At 35.3% G+C, this 24,626-nt stretch overlaps 1 protein-coding gene across 6 annotated transcripts in view; it reads left to right on the forward strand.

Annotated features, from left to right (window-relative positions):
* Nucleotides 1-15,962, forward strand: part of TBC1D32 (TBC1 domain family member 32) — a 187,722-nt gene extending 171,760 nt beyond the window's left edge. For 4 of the 6 annotated variants that reach the window (XM_020887469.2, XM_070449893.1, XM_070449894.1 and 1 more), the window contains 2 exons: nt 4,480-4,668; nt 14,900-15,962. In XM_020887469.2, the coding sequence (XP_020743128.2) occupies nt 4,480-4,668; nt 14,900-15,019 (309 nt within the window). In that variant the 3' untranslated portion in view covers nt 15,020-15,962. Of the gene's footprint in view, nt 1-4,479; nt 4,669-10,093; nt 10,333-14,899 lie in introns of those variants that run through there. The other 2 variants (XR_011481887.1, XM_020887471.2) reach the window with 2 other exon arrangements.
* The last annotated feature ends 8,664 nt before the right edge of the window (nt 15,963-24,626 follow it).

Genomic DNA, 24,626 nt, shown 5'->3' on the forward strand with positions numbered 1-24,626 from the left:
ATTTCTTTTGTCCTGTTAGAACCCTGTTCTATCAGCTAATATATAGATCATTTCACCTTATAAAAAGAGAGAAGCTATTTGCTTAAGGTTTAAAAGACATAACTCATAGTTTAGTATTCTTCCAGGGATATAGTGTTTTAAATTCTGTTACAATTGAATAATTCTGGAATATTTTGCTCATGTAATAGCAGTAGCTGGTATAATTTCTGCCAAATGAAGAAGCTCATATATTTAAAAGATGTATGTCTCCTCTTTAAGTGCAAGTTATATGAGAACAGAGACTAAATGTCTTTTGTTCACTTAAGAATTATAATAATGCTTGTTGTATATTAGGTACATAAGTGTTTGTTAAATGAATAATAAACATCTGTACCTTTGTTATAGAATAACATTTACATAGCACTTGATATATTTCCAAAATGCTTTCAATTATAATTTTTCATTTTTCCTCTCTTAAATTTCCCACATGTTGAAAAGGCTGGTATTATTCTCCATTTGAGGCTTTCCAAATGGTGCAGGTAAAGAACCTGCCTACCAGTTCAGGAGATGTAAGAGCTGCTTGTTCAATCCCTGGGTCAGGAAGATCCCCTGGAGAAGGACATGGCAACTCACTCCAGTATACTTGCCTGAAAAATCCCATGGACAGAGGAGCCTGACGGGTTACTGTCCATGGGGTTGCAAAGAGTCGGCTGCAACTAAGTGCCTCAGCACACACGCACATTCTCTGTTTAATGAGGGGGAAAAAAAAAAAATTTGGAAAATAGTGCTTGAATGTTGTGTAAATACCAGAAAATTGCAGTTGCTTTAGAAACCATATATAATAAGTAAGTAATTACAGATTTGGGGACAGCTTTCTTTTAATCATTATGGATAAAGCTTTATGAATAAGTATTATGACTTCAGATGTCTTTGTTTGAATCATAAAATTGGTAGGTTTAAAGGTCAAAATGAGTCAGTGGTCAACAGTTTCACACCTTTCAACCTGTAGAATAGTAAAACTAGAAAGAAGATGGGAACTGTTATCCCTTCATCATTATCGACTTGCTAGTCACCCATGAAGCTACAGCCGAATGGGAACTGATTTCTCTGGCTGCCCAGATCATTCACATTAATTTTCATTCTTCAATTGTTTCTCTTTATTCATTCATCTAGAGTCTTTCATTTTCATTAACAAAGCATGGCCCTTGGTTGACTAGTATTTATAGCTGTAACAAAGTATGGACAGAACCCTGGCAGCAGTGCATTAGGGAATTAAAAGTTTTGCTTCTAATCAAAGAGCCACTGACTGCTTCAACCCATCTAGTCAAGTACAAGCAAAGGTTACTTCCTCCCCAATGCGTTAGAGCCGTGCTGTGTAGATACTGGATTGGGCAGTGGGAGTTCGGTAACTAACTTTGCATGCCAACCTGCCCTCCAGGTCAAGATTTAGGAGAAGAATCCTATTGCTACCAAATGAAATTTAAAGTTAGGACCAAAATAAATATATCCTGTCCATTGACAAATATTAAATGTTCATGTATATATTCAAATTCAATATTGAGTTAACCCATGGCCCTATAAAAATATTTTGGTGTGTAATAGAAGGGAACATATTTGTAAGGAAAATTCTGATCCTGAGAACAGAATTACAGTTAAAAAAAATACTTGGTTATATATAGTTGGCATTATCAATAATAAATATGACCGGAAGATGAGGGGAAAAAAAGATATGCATGCAATAGTTGAAGTTAATATGTTAATGGTTGACTTGAGTAATGATGAATGGAAAACAAAAATTAATATCATCTGATGTGGGCTGATTTGTTGTTCAGTCACTAAGTCATGTCTGATTCTTCGTGACCCCATGGACTGCAGCATGCCAGGCTCCTCTGTCCTCCACTGTCTCCCACAGTCTGTCCAAATTCACGTCCATTGAGCCGGTGATGCTGTCTAACCGTCTCATCCTTTGTTGCCCCCTTCTCCTTTTGCCTTCAATCTTTCTCAGCATCAGGGTCTTTTCCAGTGAATCAGCTCTTTTCGTCAGGTGGCCAAAGTATTGGAGCCTCTGCTTCAGCACCAGTCCTTCCAATGGATATTCAGGATTGATTTCCTGACAGGTTAGATCTCCTTGTAGTCCAAGGGACTCACAGTGTCTTCTCCAGCACCACAATTCGAAAGCATCAGTTCTGAGGCACTCGGCTTTCCTTATGGTCCAACTCTCACATTTGTACATGACTACTGAAAAAACCACAGTATCCTCCCTGCAAAAAAAAAAAAAAATCATATGTTGAAATTCTAAGCCTCAGTACCTCAGAATGAGGCTATATTTGGATATAGTCTTTAAAGTAGTGTGTGTGTGCTAAGTCCAACTCAGTCGTATCCAACTCTTTGCGATCCCATGGGCTGTAGCCTGCCAGGCACTTCTATCTCTGGGATTCTGCAGGCAAAAATACTAGAGTGGGTTGCCATGCCCTTCTCCAGGGGATCTTCCCAACCCAGGGATTGAACCCATGTCTCTTATGTCTCCTGCATTGGCAGGCAGGTTCTTTACCACTAGTGCCACCTGGGACGCTTTAAAGGGGTTATTAAGTTACAGTGAGGTCATTGAACTTAATTATGAGGTCATTAAAATGGGCTTCCCTGATGGCTCAGGTGGTAAAGAATCTGCCTGCAATGAGGGACACCTGCTTCAGTCCCTGGGTCAGGAAGATCCCCTGGATGAGGGCATGGCAACCCACTCCAGTATCTTTGCCTGGAGAATCCCCATGGGCAGAGAATAGTGGCAGGCTACAGTCCATGGGGTTACAGAGTCAGACACTACTGAGTGACTAAGCACAGCACAGAGGTCATTAGGGTGGGTCTGAATCCAATGTTACCATTATCCTTACAGGAAGTTATATGGATACCAGACATGTACAGAGGGAAGACCTCTGTGAAATGAAATGTGAAAATGTAGGGAGAAGATGGCCATTTATAAGCCGAGAGGCCCCAGAAGAAACCAACCTGCCAGTACCTGATCCTGGACTTCTCCAGGACTATTAGATGATTAATTTCTGTTAAGTCACCCAGTGTGTTACCTTGTTATGACAACCTTATCAAACTAATACCCATGTTAAAGGCAGTTAAAAGCAGAATCAACATTCCCCCCAAATTGAGTCAGGGATATAAAATGAAATTTTAGAAACTATTGGAGAATGTATTTTTTAAAGGTCAAAACAATAGAACAAAAAAGGAAAATTTGTGTATGTCTTCTTTATCTTTGTATGACAGATTGAGATATGACACTATATCTGTTCCCATTCCTCGCTCCTCACCCCTAATAATCAAAACTGTAGTGAAGAGAGGTTAAATAAAAGAAAATTCTCCTCAGTGGTAATTTTTAAATCATAAATGAAAATTAAAATATTTGAAAGTAATTGTCTCAGTTCCCCAGGACTGTCATATCAAAGTACCACGAACTCAGTAGCTTAAAACAATAGCAATTAATCATCTCACAGTTTGAGAGGATAAAAGTGTTGGCAGGGCTGTGTTCCCTTAGACAGCACTGAGAAAGAACTGTTTGATGCCTCTTTCCTCTCTTCTGGTAGCCATTGATATTTCTTAGCTTATAGATACATCACTCCAATCTTCGGTCTTCACGTGAAAGGCTCCATGTGTGTCTTTGCAGGGCCTTCCCGCTGTGTGTTCACATTTTCAGTTTCTTTGATATAAGTCATATTGGAATAAGGCTCAGCCTGATGACCTCATTTTACTTGATTACCTCTGTAAAGACTCTGTTTTCAAATAATGTCACATTCATAGGTCCTGGGAGTTAGGACTTTGACTTATTTTGAGGGGAGAGACACAATTCCACCCATAACATTAATGTACCAAAACATTAGCAATGTTAATCACTGTATCATTTTTAAAAATTTTTGTTTTTTAGTTTGCATGTTTTGCTTTTATAATCTGAAAAATGTTTTTCAGAAAGTAACATAAATGATTTTTGTAAAAAGTCTCATTTTTTAATTCTGTACATTAGCTCTCAAGTTTCTATGTTATATAATTCTGGCTGATTTAAATTGTTTTATTATTCAGCAAGAGTCCATTTGCATTAATGTAACATTTAGCAATCTGTCATCTGCATAATTATACATCTGTGATTCTAGGTAGGATAGAAGATGCTCCCATCTCTGAATTAAAATAGTCTCAGCATTTGTTATCTGAGGAGAGCAGACTGGTGTTATAGGTAAGAGAAGGACAATATGAATCAAGAAGGCATTTACAAATAGCATAGGAACAATATGAACACCATCAGTGAATCCCAAAGTCCTGAGGCCATTAGAGTTTTCTCACACATTAGGCAAGTAGGTGAGGCATCCTTATATCCTTATTAGGCTTCTTGTAGTCAGACTGTCTATTTTGATTGAATGGTTTTATGTGAGTTACTGAGTACTGCTTTTTAAAAGTCAAATATGGCTATATTAGTTTTCTAATGAACTAACTTTTTTTTTTTTCTAGATTTGCCTGCAATGGATAACTCAGTGTTTTTGGAATTATTTAGATTGGGTAGAAATCTGCCATTACATTGCTACCTGTGTTTTCCTTGGTCCAGATTATCAAGTGTATATCTGTATAGCTATATTCAAACATCTTCAGCAAGACATTCTACAGCACACTCAGGCTCAAGATCTGCAGGTTTTCCTAAAAGTGAGTAACTTTATTTCTAGAGGAAAACTTTTGGTTGAAAGTTATCAACTTTGATGGGGTTCCTAGTGCCAGATATTTTTCTATATGCTCATTCAATCCTAAAAACAACCTTGAGAGGTAGGTATTATTATCTTTATTTTAGATATGAGGAAACAGGTGTTAAGTACATTGCCCAAGATTTTACTGCTGGTGAATGCTGCTAAACTGTGATGGGGCTGGGATATGAAGTTAAGCTGTCTGGCTACAAAATTTTGCTTTTAACCAGTATGCTGTGCCTAAAGGCCTTTTTTTTTTATACTCCTGTATCTTGTTTAGCTAATAAAAGTCAAGTTACTGTGTATTAATACACAGCTTTGAAACTTTAAAAAAAAATGCAATTTCTTATACCTTCATACGCTGTTTTTCTAAACTTTGAAATATTTTTTGAAAGGTTTCCATGAAAGAATCTATCTTAACAGTATTTTTAAAGTCATTATTATATAGAAGTATAGAAGTTAATATTTTAAAGCAAGATCTAATAGCTTTCTTTCTCACAATAATGTGATTTTGAAACTCTGGACTTTAGAGAATATAAGATATATAAATACCTCCCTATGTGTGATTCTTGCTGTAATTCCAACTTTGTTTTAAGTCGAAATATTTCCTTGAATTTAAAGTATATTTCCCTCCCCCTGATACCCTCAGATACATACGCATGCATGTACACACTTACCCCAGAACCAACATTTGTCATATGTAGCTTTTTTCTAGGTGGACAAATAATTTCCATGTGAATTACTTTTATTTTTATTATTTATTGTTAGATATTTTTCAGTTATTTTTCTAATTTTTGCTATTTTCTGTCAAACCTCAACGTGAATCAGCCATAGGAATATATGCATCCCCCCCCTTTTGAGCCTCCCTCCCATCTCCTTCCTCATCCCAACCCTACAGGCTGACACAGAGCCGGTTTCAGTTTCCTGAGACATACAGCAAATTCCCATTGGCTATCTATTTTACATATCGTAGTGCAAATTTTCTTGCTACTCTTTCCATACAGCCTACCCTCTCCTCCCCTCTCCCCATGTCCATAAGTCTATTCTCTTTGTCTGTTTCTCCATTGTTGCCCTGTAAGTAAATTTACAGTACCATTTTTCTAGATTCTGCATATATGTGTTAGAATATGGTATTTATCATTCTCTTTCTGATTCACTTGTCATTTGATGATGTCTTTTGTAAGTAAATGTCATTGATCATTTAAGATTGATAAACTGTCAATCATTTTTATTTCATAAATACTAAATCCAAAAGGTCTCCAACTTCCTACATGTATCATAGAATTATGATCTTAGAAACATTCTTAATGAAATAAAGTATAATACAACAATGGTCATACAAGCAGAAGGAAAAGTTAGGTAGAAAAAGAAAATATCTGTAAAGGGTAATTTGGAGAACAGGGATGGTTAAGTAAATGAGAATTATATTGAGGACAAAATGTGGGTCCCTTTTCACGGAACCCAGTAAAAGGTCAGTAAAGGGGATTTCAGTGCCTAAAATTTCCCAAAATACTTACATTTGAATGCCTCCTAACCTATAATTAATTAATCTCATATCCTACTTTAGTTTCTTTTATAGTGTTTGTCACTGACTGAAAGAGAAATTTATTTTAAATATATTTTTGTCAGTCTTCTCCAGTATAATGTATAAGCTCCACAAGCATTGTGATTTTATCTATCTCAGTTACTAGTGTATTTTTCAGTGCTTTGAACAGTACCTGGTACATAGCAGGTGATCAATAAATACTTGTTAGAGTAAACAAAGCATGTTAATAAATATAAAGGGAGAGATTAATGGCCTTAATTTTATTCACATTGAATAACAAAAATTACTAAACACCTTTCTTTCCACGAGAGAGTTGTCCATATACTGCATCATCTTTAAACCTGATAGATGCTGGTGATTATTGCAGTCTCGCCTCTTCCCGATTACTGCCAGGAAAAATAATAGAGTTTACAAGTGGTGACCTCTTTAAATATTTCCCAAACTCTGTTATGCTCTAGGCATAATGCTATCAATTTAAAACTAAAGAATTTTAAAATGAGGGTTTTTTAAAGATAAAAGATTATTTTTGCTAAGTCCTGCTTAAATTACTAAAATTTTAATTGAATTGGTTTAAATCCAAAGTCAGAGCATGTTGGCAAAGAATTAATTTAAGCAGTTGTCCTGGAGCTAACCTTACTTCTTACTCCTACTGTTTGCATTCATCTGAGGTATTAGGAAAAATGCCTTTCTAATACCATGACTTCATGTTATTTTTTGTTTTATTTCCAGCAAGTAGATCTTGGGGTCGCTGATCTCTTTTGATGAGCAGTTATTTTTCTTGTGAGATAAATTCCAGTGTACTCTATTAAGTATGCATTTACATACCCCTTTAACTACTCCATTAAGCCCAGTTAAAATGTCTTCTTTGAAAAGTATGTAAACATATGTACACTATTTTTCATTTATTCACATATTAATCAATAATGAAATTTGTATTAAGGAAGTGATTTTATTCTTCCTTTCCTCAGAAGATCCACCAAGTCAGAAAGACTTTAAAAGTCCTCATTAAACTGTTGTTATGGGGATTAAACCTTTGAAATTATGTTTTATACTTTCTGATCCAAAAGCTCAGTCTTGTACAAAGGGGAAAAAAAAACTTACCAATAATTTTCAATATAACTACATACCACAGCCATAATGATATTCTTACATAGATTACAAGTTAGGCCCTGACTGTACATATTTAATAATGACTGTTTCTGAGAGGAAAGAGGACGTAGAGTATTTCAGGGGACTTTTACTGTTTATTGTATGTATTTATGAGGGCTCTTTTTTTTTTTTTAATTTTTGAAGAATGAGCCCCTACTTTTGTAATAAAGCTATTTTTAAAAGCAAAAATAAACAAATGGGACCTAATGAAACTTAAAAGCTTTTGCACAACAAAGGAAACTATAAACAAGGTGAAAAGACAGCCTTCAGAATGGGAGAAAATAATAGCAAATGAAGCAACAGACAAAGGATTAATCTCAAAAATATACAAGCAACTCCTCCAGCTCAACTCCAGAAAAATAAATGACCCAATCAGAAAATGGGCCAAAGATCTAAACAGACATTTCTCCAAAGAAGACATACAGATGGCTAACAAACACATGAAAAGATACTCAACATCACTCATTATCAGAGAAATGCAAATCAAAACCACAATGAGGTACCATTACACGCCAGTCAGAATGGCTGCTATCCAAAAGTCTACAAGAAATAAATGCAGGAGAGGGTGTGGAGAGAAGGGAACCCCCACACACTGTAGGTGGGAATGGAAGCTGGTACAGCTACTATGGAAAACAGTGTGGAGATTTCTTAAAAAACTGGAAATAGAACTGCCATATGACCCTGCAATCCCACTTCTGGGCATACACACCAAGGAAACCAGATCTGAAAGAGACACGGGCACCCCAGTGTTCATCAAAGCACTATTTATAATAGCCAGGACATGGAAGCAACCTAGATGCCCATCAGCAGACGAATGGATGAGGAAGCTGTGGTACATATACACTATGGAATATTACTCAGCCATTAAAAAGAATTCATTTGAATCAGTTCTAGTGAGATGGATGAAACTGGAGCCCATTATACAGAGTGAAGTAAGCCAGAAAGATAAAGACCAATACAGTATACTAATGCATATATATGGAATTTAAAAAGATGGTAATGATAATGCTATATGCAAAACAGAAAAAGAGACACAGATGTTTTTGGACTCTCTGGGAAAAGGCAAGGGTGGGATGTTCTGAGAGAAGAGCATTGAAACAAGTATACTATCAAGGGTCAAACAAATCACCAGTCCAGGTTGGATGCATGAGACAAGTGCTCAGGGCTGGTGCACTGGGAAGACCCAGAGGGATGGAATGAGAGGGAGGTGGGAGGGGAGATCGGGATGGGGAACACATGTAAATCCATGACTGATTCATGTCAATGTATGGCAAAACCCACTACAATATTGTAAAGTAATTAGCCTCCAACTAATAAAAATGAATGGAAAAAAAAAATTTTTTTAATAGAACACAATGGGAAAGCACAGAATTTTCAGTCCTGTTAAACTGGTTCTTTTAAGAATAAATTAGTGTGAAGATGAAAAATAAAAATTAAAAAGGATATTAATCATTAAATAAAATAGAACAAACATCAACTGTGCTAAATGAGTTCAAATAATTAGACACAATTGAAATAGTTTCCAAAATATTGAAAAACCACAAACATGTTTTCAATTACAGTATTATCAGTTATCCTGAGAAACTTGAGAAAATGAGATAATTGCAGAAGATTGAAAATGCAAAATTCTTTTCCCTGTTTAATTTCATGTATTGACAGAAAAAGATATGATAGAAGCATTGCTTTAGGAATAAAAATCTCTCTGAAGCATATAGTATAGAGAAAATACCAACTCATTCTGTATTCCCTTTGGTTTAGGCTCAAGATTTGAAATTAAGTAATAGAGTCTAGACTCAGTGCTTGTATTTATGGTAACCCCCTGAATAATTCTTCATGATCAGTATATTAAAAAAGATGACTTGGAATTTCTTAACTAAGTTTCATCTAATAAAAAAAAAAGCAGAATAACTTGTTTATATTTCCTCATTTGATTAAACCGCTGAAAGATTAGATGAATGCCATGGGTGTAAGTTTATCAGCAAGGTATTTTGCAGTATCTTCTTAGACACAACAAAAATGTGGGTTGAATAATAGAGCAACTAAGTGCATTATTCCCGCACTGTGGCATTGGATAAATTACTGCTGAGCTAGAAGACAACTTCTGAAGGTGTGCTGAAAATCTTAGCCCTTGGACCTAACATTTTTCTGTGACAGATATAGTTCAGAAAATCTGTAGGCATCAAGCTTTCAGAAACAAAAACATCATCTCACAAAATTAATTTTCTCAATATCTCAGACTTGAAAATATAAAGTTGGGTTGGTTTGTTTTTTAATGAATCTCTCTCTCTTTTTCTCTCTCTCACATGCACCCCCACCCCACCCCACCCCCACCCCCACACACAGACACACACAAAAGCAAGTTTAGGTTGACTCACTTTGATGGTATTTAAGAAGACCCACTGTTTTAGCAGACTAGCTGTATTTTTCATTGCTTTCTGCATGCTAATAGGCTGGCAGTGATCTTAGTTTTAGTTTATGAATTCAACCCGGGGAAAAACATCACTGAAATGCCAGGCTGGGAAAAGATTGCCTTCCAGTGAAAATTAGGCTGCGAAGACTCAAAATACTTAATTAAAATGGTTCAAGTAAATCCTGCATATTAGGGAGAAATCAATTTATAATTACGTAAAAATCAGATTAATTTCATCCCATCAGTAAATTGTCAAGTGGGTTTTTTTGTTGTTTCTACTTGCAGTTGCGGTTACTCGAACATGTTGGCATAAGGAATAGAGATCAGACTGAAGGAAGAAAAAAAAAACTAATTGTATAGTAAGCTCTTAAAAGGCAGAAGTGTTTAAAGTATTAAAAAGAATTCACCATCTGAAGCAACAGATGCAGCATGTTCAGTGTGTTATTCAACTGTGGTTTTCGGTTGTTTTTTGCCTTCACCTTACATCATTTGAGCCCACCTCAAGTTAAATTCTGCCATTCTGTGTAAGTTTGGGCATGTTGCTTACCTCTGTATGCCTAATTTTTCTCATGTTAATTGAGTATGAAATAATACCTATTACTTAGAGTTGTGGAGGAATGAAATGAGATGCTATCTGTGAAATACTTCTACAACATTATCTGGTACATTCCAAGTGCTTTAAAAAAAAGTTAATAGTTACTTGTTTCCCCCATCTCTGTTCATCCTCCTTTTAGTGAGCCCATCCATGCTTAACATTATAAATTTGCAGTGCAATCAAGAAAATCTAGCTCAATCATTTCCGAGAATGTAGCTTAACAAAACTATAATGACCACTGTTGACACTGTGAATGCTTATCGAATGACAGGCACTGAGCAAAAGGATTGCTCATTCACTCATTGACCTTTGTCCAGCATCTGTGTTCCAAGCATCTTTGTAGTTATAAGATAGGCCATGGCCTACCACATTGACTTTAATGTTTTACTAATTGCTGTTGTTCAGTCACAAAGTCACCTCTGCGTCTTTGTGACCACATGGACTGCAGCACATCAGGCTGCCCTCTCCACTTTCCCAAAGTTTGCTCAAACTCACGTCCCTTGAGGCGGTGATGTCATCCAACTATCTCATCCTTTGTCATTCCCTTCCCTTCCTGCCTTCAATCTTTCCCAACATCGGGGTCTTTTCCAGTGAGTCAGCTCTTCACATCAGGTGTTCAAAGTATTGGAGCTTCAGCTTGAGCATCAGTCCAGGATCCAATGAATATTCAGGGTTGATTTCCTTTAGGATTGACTGGTTTGATCTCCTTGCTGTCCAAGGAACTCTCAAGAGTCTTCTTCAGCACCACAGTTCAGAAGCATCAGTTCTTTGACAGCCAGCCTTCTTTATGGTCCAACTGCCACATCCATACAGGACTACTGGAAAAACTATACCTTTGGCTATATGGACCTTTGTTGGCAAAGTGATGTCTCTGCTTTTTAATATGCTGTCCAGGTTTGTAATAGCTTTTCTTCCTAGGAGCAAGCATCTTTTAATCATGGCTGCAGTCACTGTCTGCAGTGATTTTGGATACCAAGAAAATAAAATCTGCCGCTGTTGCCATTTTTTCCGCATCTAGTTCTACTAGTAGATAACAATATGTGAATGATTATATAATATCTCAGGTATTGATAGATCTTAAATATGAAGAAATCAAACATGGTAAGGGAGTCAGAGAGTCAGATTCCTAAGTGCTATTTAGATAAAGTGTCTAGTGAAGGCTTCTGTGAGTGGGTATCCTGAGACTACATGAAGCAAAGGAAAAAGAAAAGCAATGCAAAGACGTCTGTGCAGAATCTTTCTAAATGAGAAGAAAGGCAAGTGTAAAGGCTCAGAGGTAAGAATGGGCCTGGCCCACTTATAAAGTGTCGAGATGACCACTGTGGCCAAAACAAGGGGAGAGGCTAAGAGTGGTCAGGGATGAGGCAGGAATCAGATCACACAGGGCTTTCTCGTTCCTGGTAAAGAGTTTAGAAAACACAGTTTATGCTGTTGTTGTCTATATTTACACATGAAAAATTGAGGCTTAGGGAATCTGTAAACTTTCCCAGGTTCATTTGTCTAATAACTAACACAGGTGAGTTTGAACCCGTTTTGGTCTGAATCCAAATCCTATGCTCTTTCTAGTATATCACTGACTAGTCTGTTTACTTTAAAAAAAAAAAAAAACACCTAAATTCAGTGGACTTTCTAATTAAATGCTCTCACTAGTAAAAGGAAACCAGTGGATACATACTTGAAACTAGATTCTGTGTACAAAGGAGAGAGGGAAGCTGTGTATATGCCATATTGTATAATATTGAATATACACACAACACTGTGGTTTAGGATGGTAATTTTTAATACTTTTTTCATGGTTCAACATTTGAAACTCAACATTAATGAAAAGAGCAAATCATTTAAGGCACTTTGGTTGGAAATCCACTGCATAGAAAAAGAGAATGCAATGTGCTCAAAATGAACTCCCCAACCAAGATATAAACTGTTCCAGAAGTAATTTATTAAAAAGAAAAAACTTGAATAGAGTACTGTCTGTATAAAATGTGATAATGTTACCTTATATAATTATATGTGTCTGCCTATTTAAAGAATAAGGGAATTCTTATTTTTATCCACAGTCCAGTATACTTAGGTCTATAAAATGATAATAAAACAGTAGTCTGAGGAAATGGCCCCTTTATAACTTAAATGATTAACTGGCAGTCTAAGTGGTCATAATTACAAAGAAAAGTAATTCACTAAAAGGCAATTAGAGAATATTTAGGATAAAATGGAAAATATTCCACTTTGAAGACAAAGTAGAATTCAGAGGTTCTGAAATTTTATTCAGAGTTAAAATTGTGACTTTAAAATCTATAATTTAAAAACATTTCTTTTAAAATGAATATTTTATATTTCTCTTATGAAATAAGGCCTTAATAACTTATTTGCCATTTTTATCGGTGTCTCTTCAGTATAGTTATCAGAGTATTTTCTCTTTATTTTAATATTAATGTCTAAAATGGGAGCCAAAGTTCAAAAAACATGTTTTAAGGAAAAGGTATTTTTAAACAAAGTAATAGCTATGGTTCTCCATAGGTAAGTTTTATTTTTAAACTAAAGTGGAGCAATAATTAAAAGATGTTAAAGTAGGTTTTGCTTCCTTTTGCCCAGGAAGAATTATTAGTGCTGTTTTTCAAATGCAGTCATTACCTATTGTAATTCACATATAATGAACAATAAGCATTCTTTTAAAAATCATGAGTATGTTCAAAGACAATTTTTCTGGCATTAAGTTTTTTTTTTTCCTTCTGGCTAGAATAACACATTACTATAATTCTTTTCCAACTTAGGTATAGTTTTAGTGAAGGGGTGATTAATGTCAAATCACACATTAAATAGTTCCATGACTACAGCAGTTAAAGTGAATTCTTGAATAGCAAGATTAGTCTTACTTCAGTCCTACTTTTACGCCAAAGAAAAAAGTGAAATATATTTGATAGAGAAAGTTACAAAGATATAGTATTTCTTCTGTTTTTAAAATGAACATCTTCCTTTTGATTCAGTTGCTTATACATAAAACTGGAGATATGATATATACCTTAGTTGTTAATATTTTGGAACAGAGACCTGTTTCGTTCATCTTTGGGTCTTCACTGTATAACCAAGAACCTTATATACACTAAGGGAATGAATGAGGTTAATGAATGAAGAAATGGATAATGTCACAAGTATTTTAAAATTAAGAGTAGCTCAAATTTTTATGTTCGAAGGTATTAACTCTTAGTCTTAAAGGCATAATCTTATGCATCTAACTTAACATCATTTAATTTCTTAGTTATGATATCAGTTTTATAGATCACTAAGAATACTTCTGTTTTTAAGGTACCAATTAACTTTTCTCTCAGATTATCCAGATTTTTGGTGACATGTGGCAAGTAATATACTCTTCTCCCAAGTTATCTGTGAACTATTACTAATCTAGTCATCACTAGTAACATCTGAGGCCTGTAAAAACATGCATTCTTTTCTTGGCTGTACCATGTGGCTTTTGGGATCATAGTTCCCCAAGCAGGGATCAAACCCTTACCCCTTGGATTGGAAGCGTGGAGTCTTAATAACTGGATCACCAGGGAAGTCCCTAAAAACATCCATTCTTACTGAGAATTTGTGATGTTTTCCTAAGTACCCTACATTTATGTCTCTCATCTACAAACTGACTTGTCTTTAAACACAGTATTTGGTATATGATAATATATTATCTTTTATTCTTTTGAATTGTTTTTATTTATTGTTAGTAGTTTTTGCCTTTAAGCTGTTATATCCAGAAAGGCATGAATTGTCAAAATTTTTTATAACATCCAAAATTTCTAACATGTTACATTGAATCAAGGATCAAGTTTCTTTCACAGAATTTTGTTGTTGTTACTTTGAAAGGTTGGCATTCCACAGCTAGTATTTAGAGATACTAAAATAAATAATCCTAAAATTCCCTATAAGTGTGTAAGATTCTAAATGGATGCTTTGTTATTTTTCATTCTTGAGTGCCACATTTGGGACACTAGCCATTAAATTCCAAATTAGTATAGATATGCATAGTACCAACATTATGAATTGCAGACTGCTGGAGATTTTATGAACATAGCTGTAGAATAGATATTCCTTGTAATATTGTAAGTGTCCTTTGATAAGCTTTAAAGTCTTTACTAATTACAGATGTAAGCAATCATTCTATAATTGGAACTATTATATCTAAAACATTAGGAAGTTTTCATTCTCTAAGAGTTTGTTTTTTGTTAGCTATAAAGCAGTTTTGGTTTTAAAAACAGACAACCTAGTTATCACAGGGACATGATTTTTTGCTATCATATATATATATATATGCACGCACACACACACACATATATATATACACACACACATATATATATAGCTTACTAAATAAAAAGCATTTACTAGCAACATAAAACCCCCATCTGTAGCTGAAAAAAATGATATATCAACTGTTTAAAACCCGTTAACTTAGAACTGTGTGTCTTTACCCAAGCAAATGGATGTCTTTTTATATCTTTTGACAGGAAGAAGCACTGCATGGATTTCGAGTGAGTGATTACTTTGAATACATGGAAATTTTGGAACAAAACTACCGACCAGTGTTGCTGAGAGACATGCGGAACATTAGAGTGCAAAGCACATAGATCATGGAACACACAATTTATTTTTATGTTTATTTTTAAAGGAAACAAGGGCTTGATTGTTTTCTGTGTCCAGAACAACATATGCTTTGTGAATACACAATATTATAGATCAGTACTGAGAGTTTTTGAATATAATAATATATTCAAGTAGGTATCAGCTCAACTGAAGTGAATTTGTTTTTTAAGTTCGTTGTCGTGTAAGGTTGTTTTGGCTTTCCCTGGTGGCTCAAAGAGTAAAAAATCTGCCTGCAATGCAGAAGACCTAGGTTTGGTCCCTGGGTTGGGAAGATCTCCTGGAGATGGGAATGGCAACCCACTCCAGTACTCTTGCCTGGAGAATTCCATAGCAGAGGAGCCTGGCAGGCTACAGTCCTTCAGATTGCAAAGAGTTGGACATGACTGAGCAACTAACACAAGGTTGTTTTATAATCAAATCCAGCTCACTTATAGTTCTTTATGTTTAAGAGTTAACCTTAACCTACATTTCCTTCTTCCCAGGATGATTAATATATCTTTTTCAATGAGCCTGGAAATAGCAGCATTACTATAAATAATAGTAATAAACAAAGAGAGTCCATGGAGACAAGACAATTGCTTTCTTCGTTTTTATGTCTGTACGTATAAAAGAAAATAGGCAAAACTATAACTGCTTATTTTACATATAGAGGAACAAATCATATTTATCATGGCAAGTAGTAGGAAAATTATTTTCATCAGAAATAATTGTTTTTCTCGGAATTGCTTTTGACACCTATATCAGTTTATAATTTTTCATGTGAAATATAGTCTCAACATGGTTCATTTAAAAGATAGATTATTTCATACTGGTATGCATTTAATGCTCATTTTTTACGTGGTTTCTTTAGTGATAGATTTGATTTGATTTGTACTGAACTTAAAAACATTAAAGAGAATAGATTTGTAAATTATTTTAAATGACCAATACGGTGTTTTGTTTTATTTAAATAGAAGGCTCTGCTCCATTGAGATTAATACAATATGCTAGGGTCTCTTTTCTTATAACCATCACATCTAATATGTGAAAGATAAGACACAAAAATATTAATTTTTCAGTTGGCAATTTCAACAGGTTTTTAAAATTATTAGTAAAGGTCATTTTGTATTCATGGCTTATATTAAAATGTAAATCAACCATTAAAAACATACTACAGCCTTTTTTCTTTTCAACCAAAAATGACTTATCTCCAAATTATTTTTCCTTTTAGTATAGTGAAATAACTGGTACCATACAATTTTCCCCAGTTTTGTGATATTTAGGCTATTGCAGTATCAACCTTCCAGAATCAGGTTTTGTGCAGTAAATGCCAACAATAGCTTCTCGGTAATGATGTTCCTAAAGGGCATTGAAAAAGTTGAGAAAAGAAAATTGAGCAAGTTAATTTGACATATTGCTCACTTTAGCTCTGGCTGAAATGAATTAAGTAAGAAAGCCCCAGGTTACCCAAAACACCAAGTTTTGTCTACTTTTAAACTTAATTTTGAAAAGCTGTTCCCCAGAACCTGTAATACATGATTATGTTTATGTTTCTTCCCATTCTGTTCCTGAGATACTGTTACTGGTCTTGAGAAACTTGCAGCTTCATCTCTTTTTAAAAGCTCTAACATGATAGTTGGAAATACAAATGGAGAAGAAGCTATAACTTAATTTTATAATATGCATTGGTGATTTTGATCAGAAACTTAAGATCTAGATTGTAATTACATTTTGCAAAAGCGACTTCAGCTAGAGCCAGAAGGCTTTTGTTTTTATTTGATAAATATTTTATGAACAATGACTCAGCAGGTTGGTGAAATAACATATAACAGTATTATTTGTAACTACCATTGTGAATTATTTTTGTACCTTTTTTACTTTAAAATTACTCTTTAGAGTAGAAATAAATATAACCCTGTCTTGCCTCTCAATTTTATTTTTAATTAAAATAAGTTCCTAGGACTTATTTGTGAAGGAGGACCTTATATATTTTACAGGATTTATTATATTTTGTTACAATGTAAACAGATTTGTGAAAAATTTTAGATATTCTTATATCCATCTTCAAATATCTGTTCCAAAGAATAGCAAGGAGAGATAAGAAAGCCTTCCTCAGTGATCAGTGCAAAGCCTTCCTTAGTGCAAAGAAATAGAGGAAAGCAATAGAATGGGAAAGACTAGAGATCTTTTCCAGAAAGTTAGAGATACCAAGGGAATATTTCACGCAAAGATGGGCACAATAGACAGAAATGGTATGGACATAACAGAAGCAGAAGATATTAAGAAGAGGTGGAAAGAATTCACAGAAGAACTGTACAAAAAAGATCTTCATGACCCAGATAACCACAATGGTGTAACTATTCACCTAGAGCCAGACATCCTGGAATGTGAAGTCAAGTGGGCCTTAGGAACCATCACTATGAACAAAGCTAGTGGAGGTGATGGAATTCCAGTTGAGCTATTTCAAACCCTAAAAGATAATGTTGTGAAAGTGTTGCACTCAGTATGCCAGCAAATTTGGAAAATCAGCAGTGGCCACAGGACTGCCTTTCTTTGTCAATCCCAAAGAAGGGCAATGCCAAAGAATGTTCAAACTACCACATAATTGCATTCATCTCACACGCTAGAAAAGTAATGCTCAAAATTCCAGATGAACAAGCTGGATTTAGAAAAGGTAGAGGGACCAGATCAAATTGCCAACATCCGTTGGATCATAGAAGGGTCAAACAAATCACCAGTCCAGGTTGGATGCGTGAGACAAGTGCTCAGGGCTGGTGCACTGGGATGACCCAGAGGGATGGCATGGGGAGGGAGGTGGGAGGGGGGTTCAGGATGGGGAACACATGTAACTCCATGGCTGATTCATGTCAATGTATGGCAAAAACCACTACAATATTGTAAAGTAATTAGCCTCCTAACTAATAAAAAGAAATCAAAATAAATAAATAAAAGATGCTTGCTCCTTAGAAGAAAAGCTATGACCAACCTAGACAGCATATTAAAAAGCAGAGACATTACTTTGCCAGCAAAGGTTCATATAGTCAAAGCTATGGTTTTTCCAGTAGTCATGTATGAATATGAGAGTTGGACTATAAAGAAGGCTGAGTGCTGAAGAATAAATGCTTTTGAACTGTGGTGTTGGAGAAGACTCTTGAGAGTCCCTTGGACTGCAAGGAGTTCCAACCAGTCAATCCTAAAGAAAATCAGTCCTGAGTATTCATTGGAAGGACTGATGCTGAAGCTGAAACTTTGGCCAGCTAATGTGAAGAACTGACTCACTGGAAAAGACCCTGATCCTGGAAAAGATTGAAGGCAGGAGGAGACAGGGATGACAGAGGATGAGATTGTTGGATGGTATCACTGATTCGATTGGATGAGTTTGAGCAAGCTCTGAGAGTTAGTGATGGACAGGGAAGCCTGGCGTGCTTCAGTCCATGGGGTCACAAAGAGTTGGACATGACTGAGCAACTGAACTGAACTGGTTATTACTTGCTACTTTGTGGCTAGCTAGTGATAGCATAGTCTGAGCCTTGTCCTTCAGAGTTCAGTCCTCTTTCAGCTCTGTTGTTTAATCCTTTATTTAGTCATTCAGTGTACCTTTATTAAATTCCTCCTGTTGATCAGGCACTCTGTTAGGTACGGTTCTAATGTTGTCCCTCATTCAGACTTCTCATGGAGTAATTTTATATTTTCTTATTTATGTTTTCCTTTCTAGTTATAGAATGGCAGGAAAAAAAATAAGAAGTTCTGTGCAGTCCATGGCAAGACATTTATTGTAGTTTATTCAATTTTCCCATGTTTCTTTTCTATTTTGAAAGGTTAATTTTTTATACTGTAGATCAGTGCAGACCAGATCAATGTATATGGAATTATTGATATATTTCTGAATTGTTTTTATATTCTCCAATGATAGATAAATTTCCTTTTTTGTGACATAAACTTTTATTCACATATTCTTTGTAGCAAAATTAACTTACCTACATTTTTTTTCAGCAGAATATTAAGAGAAAGTTATTAAAGTAGGTGCTGATGTATTTACTTATCTGATGAATTTAAACCAGGGTCAGGGCAGTTAGCCTCACATAAGCCATGCATTTTCAGTGCTAGCAATATTTTAGCTTTTAAAATCAGTTAACATCACTGGAACATTTCCAACCCCATATTCTACCACTAGCAATAGGCCACCATGAAATACTAAGCACCACAGAAATAATTGGACTGTCGTGTTTGCTAATAGAGTGCTTTTGAGATACATTAGGGGAGACAGTTATTAAAATGTTGGCTGTTTGATCATCTAATCCAGGATTTAAGCATTTACCTGCTACCATAATATGTGTCAGCTGTTCTCTGTTGAATAACACATTTAATATTTAGCCTTTTCTTAAAATGTTAAAGTTCATCTTTTTTAGGCATCTCTAAAATATAGTGATTCCTCTTACAACATCAAATGTAATTAACTACAGTTTCACTGCTGCTGCTGCTAAGTCGCTTCAGTCGTGTCCGACCCTGTGCGACCCCATAGACGGCAGCCCACCAGGCTCCCCCGTCCCTGGGATCCTCCAGGCAAGAGTACTGGAGTGGGTTTCTTTTCCTTCTCCAGTGTGTGAAAGTGAAGTTGCTCAGTCGTGTCCGACTCGTAGCAACCCCATGGACTGCAGCCCACCAGGCTCCTCCATCCATGGGATTTTCCAGGCAAGAGTACTGGAGTGGGGTGCCATTGCCTTCTCCAACAGTTTCACTCAAAATCATCAAATAATGGAAACTGAAATGCTCCAAACCAAAATGATCTCCATAACTACGTTTTTCTTATTTTTCTCAAAGAAAAGTTTTCAAATTAGTATTTTACTATCAAATTATTTTGATTTGAAAAGTATTTATTAGAATGAATGATGGATATAGCAGAAACTAGTTCACCAGTCAGTTACTTCCTGGATTAAATATACAGAACACTTAATCAGCTTAACTAGTGTTAAGTGAGCAAACCAAAGCCTAAGGAGCAGGTGAGCTTTCTTTTCTCTTTCCTGGTGCCCCTGAAGCCTGGATGCTTAAATTTTTGAAGAGCAAAATCCTCCCTATCAGCCCACATTCCTCAGTGACCTGAGGAAGAAATCAATCTTGTGTTAAGTGACTGAAATCATATATATTTTTTAAATTGTATCTAACATTAAATATCCTGTCAGCTTCTTCTTTGATTTCCCCATTTCTGCTGCTCTTTCACAATAATTTTTGATGTTCCTAGATAGGTAAAATCTTAGTTTCATAGTTTTTATGAGATTTCATATTGAAAATATGAGTGTATTGTCTAGCACAAATACAATTAAGAATGTTCCATCATACCCTTCATTGATATTTTAGCAATTAGCAAACAATTTTCTAGATATAATAGATACCAACTGACTAGCAGATAGGTGTGCTATCAAGGAAGCCTTGATAGATGAAGGCGGGGACATCTAAAGATACAGCCATTTCAGGTATCAGTCTCATCCTTGAACTCAAATTTGACCAGAGTTAGGTATTTTGAATATTATTCTTTTGATATTTTTTAAAGCATTTATAACCTATTCTACTTTCTTGGCCCCTTATTAGTCAATAACAAAGGGAGCTTACCTGCCAGCGAATCTGCAAAATGTGTTCTTAGATTCCAAAAAGCTCAACCTCTTTTATTACCATTTTTTTATTCTTGGAGCTCATATCATTATTCAGGAAGAGCTTGCTCAAACTATTCATATTCTTCTGGTTAAAGAAATATTTACAGCCTTTGGTTTTGCTGGTTCTTGACCCAAACTCCATGTCCATCCTAGGGAAAAAATCTGAAACAGGGCTCAGGTATACTTGAACATCATCACATCCTTAGGCTCACCAGGATTTCAGGATTTCAGAAAGCCTGATTTTACCCAAAGAGTTAAATGCAAAAAAAAAAAAAAAGAAAAAACAGGAAATAGAAGTGACAAATCTAGAAGAATAAACAAAGTACATCTAATACCATCACTGAAAAGACAGAATAAATGCAAGGAATAAGTGTCAAAAGTAGTTTTGTGTTGTAATTTATTGTTTTCAGTATACCTGTATTCATATTTCATCTTTACAACTCTACCACCCAAATATAATCTTTTAATATTATATACATATGTATATATATATATATGTTCAATATTTATCATGAAGTGAAATATAATTTTTATGTATGGACAAAACTGTGATCATATTGTATAGTCATTTGAAAATTCTTGCTTATTTTTATTAATATAAGCAGTGATGAATATTTAAATTCATATGTGCTATACATGGAAATTATTGACTTCCATATTATACGATTGTTTGATAATGAAATACATTTCAAACTGATGAATATTTGAGAGTCTACAACATCAAATATAAGACAATTAGTCTCTACCTTCAAGATGCTTATAATATGACTGAGAGGGATAAAACTCATACAACAGAAAAAGCAAATGTACAAGTTCCTATTTTTAAAATCTTGAGCAATATCAAGAGCAATTGGTGACAGGAAGATTCAGAGGGAGGAGTAGATACCTTCAGCTGATTGTGGGAGGGGCAGGATTCTGATCTGAAGGGACCGGAGTAGAGTGAAGCACCCGGGAGCACAGGGGAGGGAGCTGCAGAGAGAGCAGCCTGGACAGAGTGAGACTGCAGGTTCGGTGGGACTTCGTATAGAGAGCTCTGGTCAGAGTGAAGGTTTGGCTTAACGGAAAAAGTACTGGAAGATAAGCTTGATTGGCCAAGTAATTCAGACTTTCTCCTGTAGGTTATAACACTGAAAATTTTTCAGCAGTAGAGTAACATACTGTATTTTATCTAGTCAGCAAATTTTATTGATCTGTTATGAATGAAATGCTATGCTTAAAACCATTTATTTAAGACCATGTTTTTCTTTATTCTTTTTCCGTATAGCATATACCTCAAAGTAGTCACCAGTAGTTTACATCTCTAGAACTTTTAAGCTGTGATTTATGCTAATAGGTCTTCCCACGTGGCCCAATAGTTAAAAATCTGCCTGCCAGCGCAGGAGAGGCAAGAGAGGAGAATTCAGTCCCGGGGTCAGGAAGATTCCCCTGAAGAAGCAAATGATAACTCCTTCCAGTATTCTTGCCTGGAGAGTTCCATGGAGAGAGGAGCCTGGTGGACTACAGTCCATGGGATTGCAAAGCAACTGAGCGCGCGCGCGCGCACACACACACACACACACACACACACACACACACACAGAGTTATGCTAATAAGGAACATCCTTCAAAGTGACCTCATGTAGGTTTTTAAAAAATTTTTCCTTACGTGGTATTTGAAATGCAATTCTACAAGCCATGTGAAGGTTAAGAGGTTTACATTCAGAACAAAAGGAAAAATAAAACCTTTAGCAGTTCCAGAACAAGAATCTGTTAAAGAGCCCGAATGAGCACTGCTAAATTTTTCTAATGAAGTAATTATTTCAAGCTGTGTTTCTTAAGGAATATTAAGTAATTAAATTTATGAGTCCTTAATGAGAGCAAAAACTAAAATAAAGCCTGTACAGAATCCTCTTGACTGCTATAAAACAGCCTTGGAGAGTCAATGAAAGGATGTAACCTTGAAAGCAACTATCCATACTACTTTTACTTTGTGAGAGGGTCTTGACAATAGGTTTACTACTGATTTAAAGTCCTGTATGCCTACAGTATAGACCCTGGACAAAGTTGTCACCTAGGAAACTTGTTATCAATATCTCTTCTCCATCACCCTCCACCTCTTTATTTGCCATCAATTTTCCTAAGGGAACCAACTAATTTAATCCTATTAGTTCTCCTCCTGAGTCACCTCTATTCTGTATTTCACAGTCTAGAACTTTACCTAACTTTAATTTCTTCACATATAATCATATTACATTGTGCAGTGAAGAACACTAGGATAGAATGTCAATAACCGTGTACTCTGGCCTTGGTACCATAAACAACTAACCAGGTCATCTCAGCACCTGAATGTTTATAGACCTCATTTCTTCTGGTGTAGTCAAGGGTACATGACTTCTTAGGGTCATCCTAGTCTAACTTTTCCTATAATACTGTGTGCCATATTACTGCAGCATAATTCATAGTGAGGCACAGATTGCTGACCAAAAGTTTCAAGTGATCATTCCCAGATTCCACTGGCATTTTCCAAGTAAACTTTTAAATGAGATTACAAAACAACAAGGGTTATGGATGTACTAAGTACTAAAATACAAATTTCTTTTGTTATTTCTCATTTAAACACATACCCAGGAGTTATAAATAATGTAGAATAGTGTCAGAGATGATACCTTTATTGTGCAGTCAGTCGTGGAAACGACCTATTTTATGAATACACATATTTTTAGTTTAAATAAAACATTATTTTAAGATTAGTTGTGAGAATATTATAATCCTGAGCTACTCTTTTATCTGCAGATGTATCAGTGAAATAAGTGAATACTTTTTGAATCTGGTCTATAATTATAATTAACCAGTACTTGATGGGCATCTGACACTTCAGGAATTATACCCAGGTATTAAGCAAGAAAGATTGTCTTAAAACAGTAGAGACAACAGCAGGAAAATTTCTGCTTATTAGAATCCCTTATTGAGAATTCATTATGACTGAGATATTATTATGTGGCCTCATCTTATTCCCATCCTCCTTAATTTCAGTTTAAACAAAATCCCTAACCAACAGGAAAACCATGTTAAGCACAGAGGTAGGAAGGGGAGCGAATTCTTTATTTGAATCCTGCAAGGCAAAATTTTAAAGCATTAAAGTAAATTTGGCAGTAAATTGAGTTTCAAGGATATTGAGTACCCAGGAAAATAGTAGGAAAGAACATCTGTTTAGTCTCCTTTGTTTTCTAAATCTGATGGTTAAATTGCTAGTGCAGATAAGGTTGGAAAATTAAGAGAAACTATAGTGCTTGGGTTCATAAAATTTATATTGAACCATGTTTAATGAAAAGCAATATTGTTGGTAACAATTCATCCTTTAAAATATTGAGCATTTGAAGTTTAGTGAGACAGACCTTTAAAATTTTGTACTTGGTAAGAAGGAAAACCTCTAGAGCAATACTTTTTGTGTGTAGTTGGTAGAGAAGCAAAGTCCTGGAAAGCAATTCAGCAACACGTATTAAAATCAGAAATACATATACCTGCAGACCCAGCAATTCCTCTCCTAGGAGCTGATTTTCCCAGGAATAAAGGTACCCATATGAAAGACATTGGTACAAGGATATTTATGGCAGCATTGTTTCTAATGACGAAAAACTGGAAACAAATTGGATGTCCATCAATGGAAGGGCTAACTAAAAAGTGCATCTACATGCTGTACCACTAAAATGAATGGCTTAGAAATCTATCAACTAACCTCAAAGATTCTCAAGAAGTATTCTTGAATGCAAAAAACCCCAAATATATGTCTGTGAGCCTATTCCATTGTTAAACAATGTGTATATGTGTACATGTGTGTGTGTGTGGGTAAATTGTTATATGAACACAAAAATACAGAAAAATACAAATTAGGTTTTTAGCACCAATGTGGTGGAGGGTACAGGGGTTCTCATATGAATGGACGGGGGATAAAAGAGATGATGAAAATGTCTTTAGTGGTGAAATA

Source organism: Odocoileus virginianus, chromosome 19 (genome assembly GCF_023699985.2).
Source record: "Odocoileus virginianus isolate 20LAN1187 ecotype Illinois chromosome 19, Ovbor_1.2, whole genome shotgun sequence".
Taxonomy (NCBI): Eukaryota; Metazoa; Chordata; class Mammalia; order Artiodactyla; family Cervidae; genus Odocoileus; species Odocoileus virginianus.